General features: G+C 42.5%; 1 protein-coding gene across 1 annotated transcript in view; it reads right to left on the bottom strand.

The window, feature by feature from the left end:
• Window positions 1–568: 568 nt before the first annotated feature.
• Window positions 569–20,836, bottom strand: part of GALNTL6 (polypeptide N-acetylgalactosaminyltransferase like 6) — a 387,334-nt gene continuing 367,066 nt past the window's right edge. Inside the window, exons 10-12 of the mRNA XM_026048637.1 lie at window positions 14,801–14,917; window positions 7,182–7,331; window positions 569–1,155 (exon numbers count right to left, since the gene is read on the bottom strand). Coding sequence (XP_025904422.1) covers window positions 988–1,155; window positions 7,182–7,331; window positions 14,801–14,917 — 435 coding nt within the window. The 3' untranslated portion in view covers window positions 569–987. The remainder of the gene's footprint in view (window positions 1,156–7,181; window positions 7,332–14,800; window positions 14,918–20,836) is intronic.

Here is a 20,836-nt window from a genome sequence, read left to right as displayed (position 1 = left end):
ATGCTGATGACAATATTAATTTGACTAACCCAGCTCAACATGCAGTACTGGATTACTTTCTTATCCTCATGATTTTTTTTTCAGACTACATTCAATTCAATTTAAATTTTGGTGAAGATCCTACCTTAGGAAAAGACAGCTAATCCACAAACCTTTTAAGTTGCTGATGTTACACTTGCCAATAAAAAAAATCTCAATTGGTGTGCCAGTTGGATTTGAATCACTTCTGGTCACTTCTGCACCATGTATAGCAATTTGATTGCTTTACTTTTAATTTAATTTTATTATTATTTTTTTGACTGAAGAGGAGAAATGGGAGGTCAAGGCTTTACAGTTTCTGTCATGCTTCACTACAGTGTAATTCTAGACCCTAACATTTCTACCATTCCTATTTTGGTAATGAATGGAATGTAAAAGGGAGGTATTTAAAATTAACTGCAGCAGTTCCGAGGGTTAAACCCGCTTAACCCAACCTTTTATTTAGAGAACGTCAACAGAGCATATATCTTGTCTGGGGAGTGCTGAGACATCGTTATTCTTCCACCAGCATGTTTATTTCTAAAACCTGGGATTTCTTCAGGTTCCCGYAGCAGTAATGCACACCACGTACCCACCCCACATTGTAACGGCTGTTCTGAGCTACTCACTACAGCAGGATTTAACCTGAGAAACTCTAGAGTTTTGTTTTACTTTATTAACTTGGAATATTTTTAAACAGTTCTTAAACAAAGTTTTCCCTCGACCAGCAAGGGAATTTTCAGCCTGAAGTTCTCAGCAGCATCCGGTGAGGCTCTTGGCCAAGTTCTTCAGATAACTGTACATCCACGAGGACAGCCTGTTGGCTTTTGCTGTGGCATTTTCTTAATCCTCAGAACAGATTTCCTGGATCTAGGAAATTTAATTCCTGACTCCTTTGACCCAGATGCTGGCAAAAATGTAGTCTGCAGTCTGTATGTTATTGGCTTTTTCGTTTGTATTTTTTTTTTCCTAGGAAGTGGCCTTGCTGTTAAATTTTTCTAAAACAGTCATATTAATATGTTCGAACATCCACTGTTGAGTTTCAGATAAAGGATCACATCTGTTCATGAAAATCTTCTTCTCAGCTGGGTTGCAATCTATGCAGCTGTTGCTTACCGGATGGAAAAAAGTTTTGTCCTACAGGAATGAGAAAAAAAAAATAGAATTAGGTAGTAAATGCCAAGTAATTGGGAGTGTTCTCATTTTACAGAACATGGATTAAAACAGCACTAGCTGAAACGATTTTGTACTGTTGGTGTGCTAACCCTGTATAATTAAGAGGCATTATTTGTGAGCTGCAAAGAATGAAATAATCATTCTTGGATTATTATTCCCTCAGAAAACTGGGGATTCAGGCATGTGAGAAGGCATCCTTTTGTCTTTCGCTAACGGCCACAAAACAAAATGAGAAAAACAGAAATGTCTTTTAAAAATCTTTGCATATCATGTTAACTCCCTGCAAAGCAAACACTGCAAAGCTTCCTGATGTGCTACGATGACTGGTCAGACATAGGACTGGTGATCTCAGTTCCCACCTCATAAAATGCAGACTTTGCCTACRACCTTGGTAAGACAGGCTGCTGGAATGCTCTGTCCCCCTCATGAGGAGTAAATCGTAACACTGTGAAAATCAGYGTTTATTAAGCTGCTTTATGGAATGCTATTTATCATTATTTACTAATTCTATATCACAAAACTGGAATGCAWTGTCCATAGCCTGACTGTGGATCACGGGGGAAGCAGCAAGCACGCGGATGCACCACGGGTGTTTGCGGATTTGATAGTTTCAGCGTATTTAGTTCATGTAGGCAAGTGGCTGAGGGAGACAGATGTGGGAGTGATTTGGTGGTCTGAGAGTTTCCAGGGACTCCGAAATGCATTTACTGCATCTGCTGAAATAACATTTCAGATTACTTCCAGTAAGCATACCCGGGCTTTTCTCCTCTGTGCCAAACGTGCCCTGCCAGGATTTGAATACTAATCCAGGACGCGCCTGCTTGCCCCAGCACACTTTGTGAGGGAAGAACGAACGCCACTCGTCAAACCATGATTAATTAAAAACACCAAGAAACAACGTACAGAAACTCCTCTCCGGCTAAAAATACCCACATGCAGACAAGATGTATGGAGGCAACCCCAAATATAACAGAATAAGCCTACAACAAATAGTAGCAATTTAAAAGCACTTGAAAAAGAAAGCTTGTATTTTTTTTTTTCTTTTATACTGCAAAAGATTAAATTAATTGATTTGGGGAGTGCAAAACACTGGCAGTTTGTAATACCCCTTTTTGGAGTTTTAGCATATGCAGCAGCAAGTGAAATTTGAAACATAACATTGCAGTCTGGTCACGGGTGACAGTCTTTCACAAACACTGGGTCTCACCTCCAGCATCTCTTCCTCCCAGTCAGTAGCTCAAGATCCTGAACAGTGGGTGTGAGGGCTGCTGTCACGGATCACTACACCAGACCTACGGGTTTTGTTTGCACCAGGAGGCTCTGCGTTTTGCCTCCTTATTCTAGGAGRTGAGGTTTAAACATGCACCTTGGGGTACCTGCACCTTGCACAAGGTGCTGCCATGTCCTCACCAGCACGTGCTCCAGCGAGAGCTCCAGATCATCCAAAGGGAGCTAGGAATAAAGCTGTCCTTTTGGCAGCTAGACGGCTCTGCCTGTCACCCTGTGAGAAATGGAGGGCACTGCCCGAAACTGGGAGCTCCAGTGACGGCTCCACAGCTGCCCCTGTGCTGCAGGGCCGGCAGGGAAACATCTGCTGCGTTTCTCTCTGCCACAGATGGGGGTGAGGCTYGGGCACGCTGGAGGGGCTGTGCTGTTAGGAAGCTGGAACACGAGGAGCTTTAGCAGGGTGGCTGGGACAAGAGGAAAGGAAACTGCTTCGGTTCAAAAGCGGGTCATGAAAAACACCCCAGCCTGCCCAAAGAGAGCCGGTACTTCTTGTTCTCCCAGAAACATCCAGGGGATGTGATTTCTGAATGAGGCAGTGTTGGAGCTTTCTCTTGGAAAGCGTGGCTTTTAGGAGACACAAGGCTCTTTTCAGAAGAGGGTCAGAGTTGCCACTCCGGAAAAACTTCTGGATGACTTAGCTATATATAAAGGCATATTAATTTATCATCTCAAGCTTAGGCTGACCTAAGGTCAAAGCCTGCTGTTCTCACAGAATTCAACAGAAGGACTTTGAGCCTGTAACAGCTGTACGCGTGCCAGGGAAGATCTTTCCAAGAGAAACACAGAAATTCCTCTTTATATCAATATTGAAAAGCCACAAGAAATCCTTTGGAGACTTTTTGTATCATCTGGAAACAGCAAAGTGACTCCTTTCTTTATCTTACACGAGGGCAAGTCATTATATCATCTGTAGAAGGAGAAACTCCTCATAAGATAAGAGGCCTCGGCAGTTCAGGGGACTGGTAATGAGGCAGGGAGCCTTTCTCTTCTCCTGGGTCACTGCTGTACCACGAGCAAGGTCAGGAGCAGCTGGAAGTCGTTACCAGTTAGCGGCTGCACTCGTTTATCTGAAATTAGTCGGTCGCCCCAGCGCCGTTTCTGCAGGACAGATGTCCCTATGATAAAAGCCACTATCACAATGACACGTCTTCAGTTTCTGCGGAAATAATCTATGAATAACCTGCTGTGTGAAGAGTGGACTCACTCTCACAGCGCGCCCTRAAGCTGTCAGGAGAGCACGGAGGAACCGCGCTGCTCTGCGCACACTGGACTTCAGGTTTTGACACTATCAGCCCAGCATCCGTCATAACCACTGTGTGCAGGGCAGAATTATAGCATAATGAAATTGATTTTGCACCTTTTTTTTTAAAAGACACACTAAATCAGCTCTTTCTTGATACTTGCAGCGGTCCTACCGATAGCACTAACGGGGCTAGAGCATATAAACGGGATCACACTTTATCAGAACCAGTGTATTGCCTATCAGCTCGGAGTGATGCTAAATTGAAATCCAGAAGCATATTCCTGCACTGGGAGGAACATAAAATTGGAGACACCGTTAATCTCTGGCAGGCTTAGGAATCACATACAGTGAAGGAAATGCCTTTAGGCTGGGAGACCATTATGCTCCCAAATATCTATTCATTTCCAGTTTATTTATTCATTTATCTATATCATCTCTCACATCGCTCCCATCGAGTCAAAATACCATTAGGGTGTCAATATTATTTCCTCAGTATTTCACTCACTTTCTTCTCTTTCCTGCTCACAATAGCACTCATTTGGGTTCATTCCACTTCTTCAGTTCTTACAAAACTTCCTTGAAGTTATATGTGGCTGTTTTATTATAGATTGATATTTTGGACTGGTTAATTAATATTACAGGCCTAYTAGAGTTTCAAAGACTTGAACTACTCAGATGTAGTTCAAGATTCAGCCGTGTCTCAGCCATAATATTTGATTAGCAGCATGGAAACAAGATTTTTTTTTTTGGTCTCATTTGCTATACCTACAACAGCAAATAGTGGGGCACAATAAAAGTGCATGTGTTAAGTGAAACAGCTAGTGCTGACAGCCTGATGTCCATGGCTTTGGACTAAGGTCAGTGCKGAGGCTGCACGTTTGTCAGGGATGGGAGAAATCCTTTTGCTTTAGTTCATTTGAAAASAATCCAGTTCACATGCTCTGAGACTGCATTTCAGTGGGAAACACAGGGCAGGATGTGGGGATGAGCTGAATTCTTTTTTCCAGAAGGGCACTTCTCACCCATTACTGTATTTTCCTTGCCAGTAAAATATTTTAAATATTTTTATTTGCCAGCATCCAAATACAGAATATTAGTGTTTATATTCTACAAAAATATGGAACTTTAAAGCAGTRCCTGACTTAAAACTGCATTTGCAACACTTGGTAATCACTTCATAGTGATAACTTCTTTCTACTAGCAGCTTAAGAATGCAAATGTTCATGAAAAGAGACTGATCCATGAAAGAATGAAAAGCTCTTATCTTCCAGTTTTATAGGAATGGTACGACAGCATGGTAAAAACTGCTTTATATTAAAGATCTTACAAGATTAATGACAAAACTGTTTTTTTGTAAAACATTGAGAAAATCATTGGTGAGATGGATATGTGATTAAAAAGCTATGACTTCTATAAATAATGCAGAGAAGAGAACAGTTGCTGGCCTGCTCTTGGTTCTTACTACCTTTTTTTTTTAAGAAGCAATTCTTGCTTAACCACAGGCTGTTACTCTTATTTATTTAGGGTGTAATTTCGTGGCATACCATGCTAGAAAGGGCTCTAGTATAGATGCAGTTAAACCATCCTAAGCATCCTTTTGTCTATATAATTTATTTCTGTTTGGGAAACAGCATAAATCCTACTGGCAAGATGCTCTCAAAATTAGATAAGGATTGCACCACGGGGATTTTGTTGGTATAGCTGTGCCACCGAGAATCCCTAATGCAAACTTGCCCTATATCTGAGGATATGAACTATGTGAAACAATCAAAAGCTGCTTTATGCGTAGACTAACCAAAATTAAGCCTGAAGGAAAGAAAAAGAAAAAAAAAACATTCATAATCTTATTCTAATATAGTTTCTTAGTTTGAAGGTTTGAAGTTTTATAGCCAAACGGTAAACACTCATGCAAACTAATCAGGTTGCTATTATGTTTAAATTACAGTTAGGACTGTGTCAGTATTTCCATCCTTTAAAAAAAAAAAAAAAGGAAAGGAAAAAAAAAGAAAAAAAGAATGAGGGTTTCTTACTGTGATGTAAACATCTGCGTGGCACTGAGAATTTTTATGAGAGTCTTCTAAGGCTTTTGGGTAACGCAAAAAGCAGCTATGCAGAGAATTTAGCAGAAGTCCCATTGTGTATTTTTTTCAAATGTCAGTAATTCTCTGTCTGCTGTGTCCATGTGGCACATGCAAGGTGATGAGCCAGCCAGAGGGCATGCAAGATCTGCACTTGGCCATATGGACCTGCTACATCGGGCGGCAGTGAAGTGCTGGAGATAGGAAAGCTCCTTCCCTGCAGCCTGGGCAGGCACCAAGACAAACAGGAAGGGTTCTGAAGCAAGGYAGTACTTTTATGGCATTATAAAGCCAGATATGCAGCAACACAGCCATGACAATTTATGTCCTATAAATATCTGTCCAATACATTCTAGCTCTATCACAGGTAATACTTCTGTTTCAAGGGACTGCATTTTTGGAAAATCTTGTGGTGCATCTCCAATTGCAATAAAACACTATCAAAAGGCACAGACTATAGCTAGGTACTCAAAAAAAAAAAAGTGTCAAAGGCAAACTATTTTTAACCATTATCAATTAGTTTGCTACTATATATTATCTAGAACCATAATTTTGCACATAAGCCTCAAAAGTATTTTCTAGTTTTCAATTATTTTGTGTGACACTTTTTTTGAGGGCCTAGTTACCAGTTTGAGCCTTTTTACTGTACTTATATAACACAGAGTTTAATAATGGAATGGGACAACTTGCTAGTTAACCTCTTTTTTTTTTTTTTTTTATATTATTATTAATCTTGGTAGCATCACCAGGGCTTCCTTGCCCTAAATGAAGCTCTGACAGTTTTCAGCTTAACCTCATGTTTTTAGTGATTTGTAAAAAAGGCTGAAAYTTAGCAGATCAACATAGTCTTGCTCTAGTCTCTTTGCAAAGTAGCGTTTATTCTTAATTTATAAACTCCCACCTTCTGTGGGCTTTCAGCAGTGTTTTTAATGTTGGTTTGAGGCTTTTAATGTTGGTTTGGGGTTTTTTCTTGAGTGAGATTTTCTCTAGCAATTTTAATCTTTAAAATGTAGTAAAATAATAATACTTAACTCATGAGCAGCCTTTCTTGCTGCTGTCACATTGGATGAGAATACTTCCAGAAGTGCTTCTGTTAAAATGACACATGTGTCTTGAAGTGCCAGAATGGTAAAACATCTTTCAGGGAACAGACCCAGCACAGACACCCTCTGTGCTGGATCAGATCCATACTCATCTAACTTTGACCTACATAGCTGAACGTTCAAAAGGAACATTAGAAATTATCACAAAACTAAATTGGAGTAAGACAGTGGATTTTAAAACAGAATTTCTCTAATGGGAAAACAGAAGCCCGGGCTAAATTGGATATAGGCTCAAGACAGCCTGAATTTCTGGAAATGACTCAGAGTGATTCCAACCTTCCTATAGCTCCAGTGCTGGTTTCCCTTCATCCCGTGACAGTCATAGAGGGTGACAGGGCTGCTGTGCGAGATGGCATCGAAGCAGAACTTCCTGGTGTGAAGCGGCTCCCCGGGGCGGATGTCCTCCCTCCAACCAAAGGTGAAGAGCTAGAAAAGCCACCAGGCAAGACAACAGTATGTTAGCAATGACAATAAAAACAGCGCGCTGAAAAACGTGCGCCAAGCTTGATGCATGCTTCCCTGCTCTGGACATCCTAGCCATTGATGGAATGAGATGTTACATGTGCATGATTCAGTGGCCTCAATTGTCTTAATTAAAGAAATGCGTTAACAGCAACATGGAATATATCCCAAGAAGGCACAATCATCCGTTTATGGCAGGGAAGAAAGAAAATCTCTGGTGACACAGAAAGAGGAGAGGAAATATGCTATGGAATTAAAGCCTCMATTTACCCCATTAAGGAAGCACTCWCATGTCCTAGAACTACAAGCACTGGCATTCAGGAAGCCTCTCCCTCAGCCTCATGCTAGTGCCATTGCTCTAACTTTCATTTGGGTCTCAGGAAGTTACCTAGCGAGAGCTTTCCATCRCAGGGTTGTCCTGTTTTTCCATGTTTAACCAACAGCTTCCTCTGTTTATCTGAGACACTCCTAGCATGCTCTTTCTCTCCGCTCTCTGTTTTTCAAAACGTCACACACTAAACAAYCTCCATCTTCTTATTGGGCAGCCTTGCTAAGCCCTTTTTCTTCCCAGAGGCTCACAGTTAATAGAAGAATCCTTCTCAATCAGACACCAGCTGTCTGAAATTACRCCGTGACACTGCAGCCTTTCAGTCACGAGATGAAGGTGACAGGCCTGACAGCACCACATTTACAGATGCAGCATGCATCCTCCTTTCTTATGGGCCAAGCAGCGCAGAAAACAGGTTGCAGCTTATAAACTGAGACCCAGAAGCTCTGCTGAGAGSTGCAAGGGCTTTTCTGTTTTCCTCCTTTGTGTGAGTGCTGCTCTTTGGCTCTCTAACTTGTGGTTTTCCACGGCGCCAACTGAGGCAMAGCACCGGGAGAGTGGAGCTCTCTTCAGACTTGGCGAGTGGAAATCGTTTAGCCATGACAGGTCATGTGGAAGACCAGGCAGACTCATTATCCCAAAAAGAAGCTCCATGTGCTGCGTTTCCCCTGCGTCTGGCACCACGGCCATGTCACAGAAAAGGCAGCTTCTCTGCTTATATACTACCCTGCTCCCAGCAATTCCCAAACATTTGCCTGATGATAGAGCCAGTAGATATAAACCCAAATTAAAACTGCTGAGGTCAGTGCCTGATCCTGAGTACTTCTGTTATGGCTCTGAGATTTTAACCATTTCATTCTGATTGCTGTCTTCTTTCTGTGGTCTTCCTAAAGTATATGTCTTTTAAAATGAAGGATCCTCAATGCTCTACCACCCCCGAAACGCTGCATTTGAGAAGCATTATTGCTTCCCTTGGCCTGCAGGCACAGAATATGAGCATACATCCAAACATTTGTCTTTTGTGTTATATGTCTCATCATAATCTCTTGTACTCCCTGTTAGCTGCTGTCATTCCCTATTTACTTCTATATTATAGGTTTTTTAGCCTGCATTTTCCTGGTCCACCCCTGTGTCCTGGTTATTTCATCTATCCTCCAGAAAGCTTTTTATACTCATCTGCAGTAAAGTGATTGCATTTTCCAGCTCTAACGTCATTTTCAAACCAATTCCTGTGTTGAAAAGCCTAAGTCTTTCTCCACTTTTCTTTGTGCTTCACAGAAGCGGTGTCACGGACTCTCTGCAAAGATACTTCAACATGTCACAAGCCAAGTGAGAAGAAAGATTTGGTACAGCAAAAAGCAACACTGCTGCTTCTTCAGAGAAAGAGAAGGCTGATTTTCTGTTAAGGGAAGAACAGGGAGAAAACATTTCTTCTCTCCTGCCCATTATTATTCTACAAAATGAGTAACAAACCTAGGGCTCCAAACAGTGAGTAGCAAATACCAGGGGAAACTTGAGCATCTACATTTCCAGTGGTCCCTTCTCACTGCTCAAGGCATCAGTATACCCCAACACACCCAAGCTAACTTTTAACCCAGATCATATTGATCCGTCCGTCCCCTGTGACCACCAGGGAAGTGTTTTGTGAAAGGCACGGATCTTGTTTCGGTAATAGAGACTTTTTTATTCCTTCCTTGAGAAAACAGAGAAGAGGAAGAGTCCGTCTCACACTAACTAGGATCTCAACCTTTAGACTAGCACAGACTTCCTCCTTCCTAGCTGGCAGTTTTGTAATAAATAAATAAACCTTGTTTTTAAAGCTACAGGTTCCTCTCCTCCCTGATGATACCATCATAAAATCAACTTTGCTGGAGCATAATCTCAGCTATAAGACTAGGGAGAAGAGAAAATAAAAGACTCCCCAGTACAAGAGGGATGTGGAGCTGCTGGAGAGAGTCCAGCGCAGGCTACGAGGATGATCAGGGGCCTGGAACATCTGCCCTATGAGCAAAGGCTGAGGGAGCTGGGTCTGTTCAGCCTGGAGAAGAGGAGGCTGAGGGGGGACCTGATCAGCGTGTATAAATACCTCAAGGGAGGCAGTGAGGAGGAGGGGGGTGGCCTCTTTTCAGTGGTGGGCAGGGATAGGACTAGAGGAAATGGCTTCAAACTGAAGCATCGGAAGTTCCACAGGAACTTAAGGAAGCATTTCTTCACTGTGAGGGTGACAAARCACTGGAACAGGCTGCCCAGAGAGGTTGTGGAGTCTCCTTCTTTGGAGATCTTTAAAASCCGCTTGGATGCAGCCCTGTGCCACGTGCTCTAGGTGACCCTGCGTGAGCAGGGGGGTTGGACTCGATGACCTCTGAGGTCCCTTCCAACCTTCGGCATTCTATGATTCTATGATTCTATGACTGGGGAAAGGGTGACACTTCTCTGCACCGCAATTAGTACTAAAATCCTAGAGATAAAATTCAAAGGCATTATGGTCTGAGGCATCTTTTCCCTTGCACAATAAATTCTGCCACTTAGTTCACTACTAACTCTGACCAATGAAACCATCATCTTTCCTCTGCACAACTTGTAACAACACTTCACATTATTAGTTGTAGCCCTACATACATAACGCTCCAACATGTGACCTGCCTCTCACTTTGGGTGTCTTTGCTCCTTTGACCTGAGCCATTAGAAAACACCAGAATCCGATTTTATGAGACCCCCGTGTGCTCCTTCACTCCTAACTACCTCTTTGCTGGTTTGCAACAAGMTGCACGTACGTATCTGAGCACACTGGAACCAGGGCAGGCTATTTCCTTCACTTGCAATCTCTGGGGCTGYGATTTGCTCCGTGTGGTGCCGAGGCCAAGAAACACCCTCCATCCTTGTTGCTCAGCAGCACTCGCTCCTCCACCTCCATCTCCTCCGGGATCGCAGCACTGCACAGCCACCAGGCCCCAGCCTCTGCACTGGCCACCAAGCAACCCCTCGACCTTCATGTTTCAGCTTTTGAGGAGGCCTTGCCCTGTGACACAGTGTCCTGGAAAAATACAGCTTTCCAGATGCCTTTTCCTTGTTGTTTGAAAAGGAGCTTGCAGCTAGCACTGGGCCTGAAAAATGATCACTAGAAACAGTTATTGGTTTGGAGCTGCCACAGGACAAAGACTTTTTTGATACYATTAATACTTGCCAGCTTGGGGACATGGCTCGGGTACTAGCTGTCCGGCCAGGGCCTGCCAGCTCGCCCTGTGTTACCTATTTCAGCAGGCAATATGTGCCCTCTGCCACGAGGAAACAATACAGCTCGCAGCTAGACTCTGGCCTGCATCGCCTTTCCCAGCAAAGGAGAAACTGGGCAGGTTGCACAGTTACCTGCTGGGCTGCGCTGCACATCATGAGCTCCTGATCAACTTAGGGACTTGAGAGGACAGAGGAGATGCCTGTTGTTTTACTTTACTCTGTCCAGCTGAAACTTATTTTTCTCTAAAGTCAGGACATACGGAGATATTCAAAACCTGCCTGGATGTGGTCTTGTGTGCTGTGCTCTGTGTGATCCTCTTGAGCAGGAGGCCTGGACCAGATGATCTCCTGAGCTCCCTGCCAACCTCAACCACCTTGTGAGTCTGTAATTTAGATTTTGGAAGACAGACACGGAAAGAAGACTGAGCTGTGATATCTACCCCTTTGTGTTTTTSTCTTGTTTTTAATTGTGGGGAAGTTCCCACATGCTACAGCAACATTCATGCTTCATTCTGATCCTTCACCTGCTCATCAGAAATCGCAAAACCAGCCCAACAACATTCTGCCTGCTTTAAAAGCACTTGCACCTTTTAAAACCCTTAGATGGAAGGTCATCTTCAATCTGCTGTGGGCTGCTAAGCTGTGCCACCCAGTTGGGCTGCTCAGAGACACAGCCTTCCTTTTCTGAATGCTTTAGCATGACACAAGGCGATGGCACAAGGACTGTTTTAAGTACTGTTAAGGACTGTTTAAGTAAGTTAAGTATTTAAGTACCAAAAGTCACATGACCAGCTCAGTGTCAATCCACACAAATTAAAAAAAAATTAATACTAAAAGGCTCTATTTTCATTAACAGTGCTAGTTTCTACCAGCGTATGTAGAAATTAAGCAAGCAACAAATTCAGGAAGAAGTGATAAAAGTGGAACTACCAGAGTAACTCAGGTAGGTCATTTGTTTTGCCCTTCTCAAACACTCTTTAACAATGATAATTCCCATGGCTTCCTCTGGTGCAAGTGGAAGATCCCATACTTTTCCATGGAAGACACTTCAGCAGGCTGTGGTTCTGCAGCACGCTGCAGGAGATGTTCCAGTTTTTTTTTTTTTTTTTTTTTTCCAGTTTGATCAAATATCACTAGCACACAGGCAGATTTTGCTGTCCAGGGTGGAAATTAAGGTTTGGGCCACAGGTCCGTGAGGAACCACAGGACGTGGCAGTGCTTGGCTGTGGCTGGAGCTCAGAGAGACAAGGTCTCAACACTGTTCATACTGGGCACTGAGGGAAATTTCAGRAAAAAAAGGGGGAAAAGGATGCTGTTTTTATTCCTGGAAAAAAAAATGAGCAACTACTCCAAATAATGCATTTAAAATGTTTTGACCTTCTGAAATTACACATTTTCTAATTTACTTTCTGCAGGAAACTTACAATTTTATGATAGATGAAATATTTTCACACACTATAATTACGGAACAGAAGCACTGAGTTTCTGCCACGCCTAGCAGCTGGGCTTTTTTCGTTCTGATATTCTGTAATTCCTTCCCTTCGTTCTCAGGCAGCACCTTTAACACCTGCACCTTGCACAAACCCGTTCTTCAGATCTATCGGCCAGATGAATGTGCCATGTATCAAGAGTCTGAACAATTAACTAAATTAATTCTCATTTTGTCTCTAAACCAGACCTGAAACCAAGAGAATATTAGAATATTGAAACTAAGACTACACAAATAACAAGTTGCTAGTGCAGTGACAGACATTACACCTCATCCTCTACATCTTTCCTCTTTACATCTTTACACATCTTTCCTCTAAAATTTTTATTCTGTAGATTTGGAAAATAAAGGTTTTCTTTTATTATTTTTATTTAAGGGAGGAAAGGTATTATTATATTACCCTAACCTAGGTTCTTTCTAAAGATTCTTCAATATTTCTCATGTAATTTAGAGAATTTTTGTTGTCAGGTGGATAAACTAATAACACTATCATTGGAAGGAATAACTTTCTGAATGCAGGATAAGCGGTGGTGATGGAAACCAAACCAGGCAACTAAACAAAAAAAAGCCTATTTCACTCCGGAAAAGAGCTGTGTGGAGGGTGAAATAGTGCAGTATACACAGCGTGCGGAGGGGCGACTAAAGGATTAAATTTCTCCCTCCTCTGTCACACCTGAAAAGCTCCATTTTTCCCTGTTTCTCTTGACAGCCAAGCCCTGGAGCTGCCAATGCACCAACCTGCCTTTGCTGCCTGTTTGTGTTGGGCTTGTGTGGAGCTGCCCTCTGCTGACACTTTCCTCAACTGCACACTTGAAATAACCCCTGGAAGGGAGAGGGCTGTTGTGCAGGGCGAGCTGTGCGATGCTGTGATTCGGGACACGGCATTAAACCACTCGGCCTGATCCAGCCAAGCCGCTCAGGGGTAACTTGGGCTGCCCCACAGAGCAGTGCAGAAAGCACCCGGCTCCCTGAGAGACTCTCCTCCCTGAGGAGCTGAGRGTTAAGCTCCTTTTAACTCCTTTTTTTGGTCTCTTTTTCTTCCTATTTTTTTTTCCTCTCATCTTTTCATTCTATTTTCTCCTTTCGTCATCTCTGTAATTCTCTGGATTCCCCCTTTTCCTGAAGAGGCTTTGGTTCTCTTTGTATTTGTGGATTATAAAGCCAGAGACACTGCTGTGATGATCGAGTCTGGACCCTACGACTCCCTTGAATTAATTGTTTGAATTACTAAGTATCTTTCACAAACAAAATTTACTTAAGCTGAGCTAATCCCAGCATATCCTGTCACCATGTTGTACCTGAGTTAGCTGTGTGAGGAAGCCTTCTTTCAGCAGTTTTCTTTTTCCCGTGCAGACACTTATCTTGTGTCCTCCCTTTAGCTCTGCAGTGGCTTCTGCTTGCACACCTCCCCTTGCATTTCCCGGGATACGAACAGACTGGTTCCTTGACCCCAGCACTTCAAATATCCCTCAGTACTCCTGCTTCCTTAGCTTTAAAGCTCTTTGTGTGCCGCGGATGACAGGTCAGTTTTTCTTCTCAGCATTTGTGAGTTTCTTCTAATCCGGAGCCTGGCCCTGTGGAAGGCCCTTTCGCTACCGCTGCCAGTAAGTGGTCAGGTGTGTTCTTTCCTCCTGATTCTCTTGGCTGCATGTTGGCCAGACCCACAGCCTGGGAGTCACAATCTCTTTCTTGTGGCAATCCCAACCACGGTGAGTACAAACTAGGGCCTTTTATTCCATATTCCCAAGAGCTAATAKTTTTCTAACAAACTAACTTAGATAAAATCTTTGTTTGAGCCTTTAGCCTGCCTTGTTTCTGTGAAACCCTTTCTTTCTGGCTTTCACCCTATTTATCTCCCTTATATTTTGCTCACCTATCCACCCTAAATACAAGCACTCAGTTGGTTCTTCCTACCTGTTGCTCTCAGTCCTTTATGAGGCCTTTATTTTTGAGCCCTGCCGCCTGCTCATCGCCACTCACTGAACTTACAGTGATGAAAGGATGAAAGGAGACAACCAGTAGAGCTTTACATGCATACACAGTATTAAAAAAAAAAAAAAAAAAATACTCTGGGGAATAACGGAACTGAAATCAGTATGTTTTTGTAACAAAGCAGGGTAAAATGGGACACTCAAAGCCTCTTTGAGTTTTACAGTTCCTTTTGGAAATTAAAAAGAGCATACAGCACAGGCAAGAGCTGAAATTTCTGAGGTTACGCTACAGATTACTTTGTAAACGCTATCAAGGTCAGCAGTACTTCAAAAATAACTTCTACGCCTTGCTTAGCCTTAAGAAAAGGAGGAAAGCTCGGGGAAGGGTTTAGAAATCTGAAAAGAGAAGCAACAATTTTAGACTGCTTTTCTCTTTTCGTTGTTCAAATACCTGTTCGTGTGACCATGTCCGTTCTGAGCCATCCTTCACACAAATGTCTAGTCTCAGCTCAGTCCCTGTGGCTCCATGTTTACTGTCCACACAGAGATTGGCTGCCACGTTTCGGATCTGCAAAACCAAGCAGCAACATTTCACGTTAAACCAGGCTGCAAAACACAGCTTCTAACATTAGGAGTTGTGAGGAATTTAGCTTTCTCTTATTTGAGTCAGATAKGGAAGGGTTTGAGACTCACCGTCAGTTCAGTAAAACTGGTGGGGCTTTTTCACGGCATAGAGCCACATCCTGAAGTGAGCTATTCATTTATTTTTATTTTTTGGAACCAGTTTTAAAAGCAGCAAAGTTTGAAATATTCTGCTCATCAAATGGAGCACAGCTCTGGAAGAAACACTTTTCACGCAGGGAAGCTAAGAGAAGTCTGGGAAGTTCAAAGTTCAGTGCGACTGCTTTTCTTCTCCTATCAGAGCAAGCGAGATCAAGCGTACAGGGAGGAAATGACTTCTGTTTGAGTTTCTCTCGGACGTGGGAGCAGTATTTATCGAAAGGCAGGCACACCCTCTTCTAATGCTATGGTGTTTTTATTTCAGCACCATAACGCTGTCGCAAATTAAGTCACAGACTGGTGTTTCACGTGCAGAAAATGAACATGTTTTTAATAAGTTTGCACTGAGACTCTCTTTCCCAAGAGGTTCGGTGTGCTGTCCRTGTGCCTGCTCAGCAGCCTGCTCACTCTTCCAAGGGAAATCTCATTCTGGGGACTAAATGGTGACTATCACTCATGCCAYTTGTGTACCCCTGCTGTATACACTGGTGTGTATATTATTTTGGAAGAACGGAATGATGCGGCAAGTGCTTGTGAAAAGAGGAAGATGTCCAATTTTTTTTGTCATTACCTGACTTAAATACCTTAAGTGGAATACTTAAAAGTCCGTTAGCCATCTACAGAATGAAGAATATTCTTAAAAAGACCCTCTCCCTGTCAGTGAGATGCACAGAAACTGAGCATGAATGTGTAGACGCTGCCACACTTTAACCCTGTATACCTCACAATAAATAAAGGATGAAAGATTTCTCGTTACAGCACAAAACATTGCAAAAAGTGGCAATCCTCATGCTTGTCAAAGACATGGGAGAGCTACCGTGCTCTTTTCTGAAGCTGGAGGATTGGAATCAAGTCTATACAGGATGCCCTAGGATAGACTGAGACAGATGGGAAAGCAAGGGGAACTGGATAAAATTAAACAAAAGAAGTCACCTCCATGGAAGGTGTTATAAAGTGTGGTTTTTCAGCCTAGAAAGAACAAACTGGGCAAAGATCATGATTACCAATTTGAGCAATTGGCTCCAAGACCCTCTGAGCCTTCATCACGCCTCAGGGAAGTGTTCTTCTAAAACTCAGACCAGCGCAGTGCCTGTGTGCTTTTTCTTAATCTGATGCATTAAAAATGCTGTAGGTGAGATCAAACACCAGCATTTCCTATGCAGGACCAGATGCAGCAACCAGCACTGAGGTCCACGGTACAGGCAGTCAGGCTAACTGAAAAGCGGATTAAAGGTAATCAGTTTTCAACACCTTCAACACTGCCTTCATTTTTATATCATCCTGCAAAGAAAAAGAGGAGTCAGGAAAAAATGAGGGGAATAGATTTTGATTTTGTATTTTGAAGTCTTATGTTAAAAAGCTACTCCAAGTACCATTTGAGAGTTGAATCCCTTCTCAGGGCACCTAGATTTACACATATAAATAAAGATTGCCGACCAGATGCAGAATTAAATGCTACTACGACGTCTCTTCAGCTCTGTTCTCAAAGCATATGAACCAATTAAAACAGAGATGGCTAATAACTACCATTAATATTTGGGATATATTTATGTGACCCATAATTGTAAAATGCCAATTCACTTGCACYGAATCCTTTATGTCATTAAAGGACTTTGCCTCAATGGCATTGCTGTATCCTCTTCCTGCTCATTTGGGCTATGCAGTAATTTTATCCTAAGCACTTCTGGAAAATATTTTAACTGAAGTTATGCTTAGCTTCTTCATTGCTGAAATTTGTTTCCTGTGTTCTTTATTTCCCCTGCTCTTCTCTCTATGTCTGAAAGGTTTCCYCAAGTTCATTTGTCCTCTGGTTACAGAACTTACATGGTAACTCACCCTTTTGTTGTCTTTATTCTTCATTTCAGCTGCCGAGGGGTTGGGTTGTTTTTTTTCTTTTTTTTCCCCCCCCTTCTCTTTTTTGTATTACAGAAATTTCAGTCAAATCTGTGCTTTTGTTCTCTGGCATTTGCGTGTGGCCTTGGCAGTCGCTAGAAATTGAACTGAGCCATCAAGCTGTTGCCAGAACCACAGGGAATGTTCTGCTGAGCACCAGCACCATATTGCCTCCAAATTTTCTAGGATCCTTTTATGTAAGAAGGAAGGAAAGTAGGAGCACAGCAAGGAGAGGGTTTATTTTGATTTATGCATCAATACTCATTTGAACTCCATTGTCTCCAGCCACATGGCACAAYGGATTTCTATTTTTTAGGTTATGAGTTACAACTAGCAAAGAAAAGGCTAGAACTCCTAGTACACCCACGTTTCCAGCACTTSTATTTGTGCAATTGTGGAGATTGGGGACAAGCAGGAGAAAGGTTTTATCACACGTGGAGGCAGGGCACTGAACTYGTGCACACACAGCGTGCTTGTTCTCACTAAAATGCCATCGTGTGCACATGCAGATAAGTGTGGGGCAAAAGCATGTGTTTGAGCAGTTTGTGTGGACTAACTGGGCTGATTAGCGGTGACTTGAAAGGCTGTTTTGGAACCAAGCAGCCTGCAAAAGAGCACGGGACACTCCATCTGTATGTCACATTCAGCTGCCAATCTAACATACCTAGGGACACAAATACTAACACTCTAGGCCCTATAATCACAGTAAAAGCATATCAACATGGAGATCACGCCACAGGATGGACATGTAGGTACTTTCCAGAGCTGCAGACACATAGCTGGGGGAAAGGCAAGTCAATCGTGTGAGATTCCCCCTGTTGACTTCTATGCTTTAAACAAGGCAGTAAGTCAGAAATCCATGGGAAAGCTATTTGGGTTTCTCTGAGTTGGTCAATCAGTACGAAAAGGACTTTTTGGCAGAAGAGGTGAGGACTCCAGGAAGAGATGGCCTCGTTCACGTGAGTGCTCCACCACGCAAGTGCTCTGCTTGACCCAGCACTGACGGCACCGAGCGGCACTGGCTGATGCGGTGCACGAGGACCATGTCTAGTGGAAGGCAACAGCATCTTCCACCACTGCTCTAGKAAAGCATAATATGTACACAAGCATACTGATATCCGCAGGTATTTTGGAGGGAGTTATATTTGTTGAGTTTTGTTTTGCACTGAGGTTTAGACATTTTGAGAGTTTCTTAACTCCTCTCTCTGTTCCTTCTACCATCTCCCATCCATGCCCCCTGGCTCAACATGATATTTCTTTTGACTACATCAAAATTCTTCTACAGCTCCTCTCATTCACCATTTCCTTACTCTTTTGCCATGTCTACCCTTTCCCCAGACCTCAGGCATACACTTTGCTTCCTGTGTCTGATTTTTTTTCCTTTCGTTTGCCCATCCACACTGGGTTGATGTTGAAAGCTTTCTACAGCTGAACACACATACTGCATGCACCAACAACACAGCTGGGGCACAWATCCACTGAATTCCATAATTTCTGCTGAAATAGGGAAGTGGAGCTGTATTTRCAGATTCATCTGGGAAAAAAACAAACAACAAAACAAGAACAACAACAACAAAAAAGGACTTCCCAACCAGTGTTTACATACTGTCTAGCAGTTACTTGGACTTCAGATCAAAGTAACGTTGGAGTTATGTAGAAAGCTATCACAAACATGATTTAACCTGCTCCCCATGGCAGATGCAGGCATGGACAGTCTGCTCCTCTCARAAACTTAGTATTTGTCATTAGCACCTAGGCTAATGGAAAGCAATGGTTGCATTGACTACCACTGTAATYTTCTTGCCAGAAAAAAAAAAGGTCTTTTGAGAAAAAATAAAAGGGTGTGTGTGTTAATGGCTATTGATACAACTTGCTAAGATAAATTTTAGGATTTTGGACCATTTTGACAGGAACTATACCAGTGTGTWGTGAGACACACATACGCTCCATACTGAAAGGTAAAGAAAGCACAGCTACCTCTCAAACACTCTTCAAAGGCAAAGTGAATTTCCCCCCATGTTTTAAGGGACACTATTTTAGGCTGAAAAGGAAATTTCAGAGGGGAACCAAAGCTTTAAAGGCCCCAGGGGCTATACTGAACAATTTTGGTCTTTGATAATTGTACAACTAAACTATGACCCTCACAGGATAGCGAGGCTCTGGTGAATCCCAGAGGGAGATGGACCCAGGGGACCTGAGACCTGCACTACATGAACATCACCACACAAAACCATCCATGTCAAAATTTTAAAACTGGGCAAGTGTAACAATCTAAATACAGCCTTATGTTCATTAAAGTCACCTGTTTCAGTGATGAATCCAAAGATGGTGCATGGCTGTCCTTAAGGTGACCAACACGAGACAGYAACCTGAGAGGCTTCTTGGTGCTACCAACTTACATAATATACATACAGTGTGACTTAGTGCCCCAAATAAGAAGGCAGCTGTAACTGCCAGAGGACATTAGCAATATTTGCTTAGGTTTTCTTTTGCTGCTTGAGCAGCAGCTAAAGTCAGTTTTAGTATGTTGCTTAGTAAAGCGACATATTCTTAGATAACCACAGCATCATCAAAATCTACAGACCAAGCACAGAAAAACAAGCCACCTTTCCTGTCGCCAGCCACATACTAATTTTTAAAGTATCCATTCTTTGTGTGAGCCATAAAAGCTGACGTTAAGTCAAGTAGCACCAGATACTAGACACAGAAAAACCAAGGGACTGCTATTGAACGTCATACTGATGCTAATGAAAGGATTTGGACAGCACACATTTTGGACAGGCTGGGGAACAGCTAGTTATGTTGCTCTATACTTCATACCTGTGACACTTGGTGTGCTTCTGCTGATTCATTAAGGGTATGAGGATGACATTTGAACGAAAAAAGTAATGAAAAGAGAAGTTAGTGAGTCTTAGGCTTTGATCCCCTTTCAAATGTGCCATTTCATAATATTTCATAAAATCTGTGAGTTCTGGATTGAGGAAGAAGTATTTTCAGGTCCAACAGCTCAGCACAGCTGCAGTGACAGAGTGACTTGCTGAACAGTAACTAACTGAAGAACAAGTTCCTGTAACAAGAAACTAAGCTAAGCTCCAATTTCCCTTCTGACTCAGGAAAACAAGATGTTTTTTCATATGACCTTSACTATAGGACTAATGAAGCCTAAAATAAATTAGAACACTGACATGATATGACTGATTTTTTTGTAAAATATTTTTCAAAGACATTGTTGCAGACTGTGATGTCAGTGCTATATATGCACATTGCACTACAATCTGTAGATTTGGGAATATTTTCTAAGAAAATATTCTCTGTCCAAATCTCACCTAATGCAGCTATTGTTTTAACTGCCTTCAGCAGCATTTCAAATACACATTACAGATAAATCACTGTGCCTCTGAAAGAGATGATTATCCTTTTGCACCTGGTAGCATACTTTCCAAAAGTATTTTGCAGGGATAAGAACAAAAACGAAGGGAGATTTTTCATTGTGTCCCTTGTTGAGAGAGGACACTGTAATCTCGCTCAGCCACAGAAATCAGAGCTGCAGTCACCTTTACCTGCCTGCATTCGCCGCGGCATCGTCTCCCTGCACATGTTTCAGAGGTCGGGAGGCAGAGCTGAATCCTGAGGAGTCGCCCTGCCTGCCACCTACAAAGGGCCTGAGGCACAAGCAAGCACAAGAGATAAGGCCGTGCCTATGGTACCGAAGGAGATAGGGTTTTGTTCTTCAAATTTCCCTCTTTTCCATCACGAACAGAGTTTTGTCAAGAAATTTAGAAGACAGGTTTCCAGTAAACATGCTTGCAAGAAG

Source organism: Nothoprocta perdicaria, unplaced genomic scaffold, assembly GCF_003342845.1.
Source record: "Nothoprocta perdicaria isolate Ctin4 unplaced genomic scaffold, notPer1 scaffold_56, whole genome shotgun sequence".
Lineage (NCBI taxonomy): Eukaryota > Metazoa > Chordata > Aves > Tinamiformes > Tinamidae > Nothoprocta > Nothoprocta perdicaria.
This window is presented reverse-complemented; position numbering and strand designations above follow the sequence as displayed.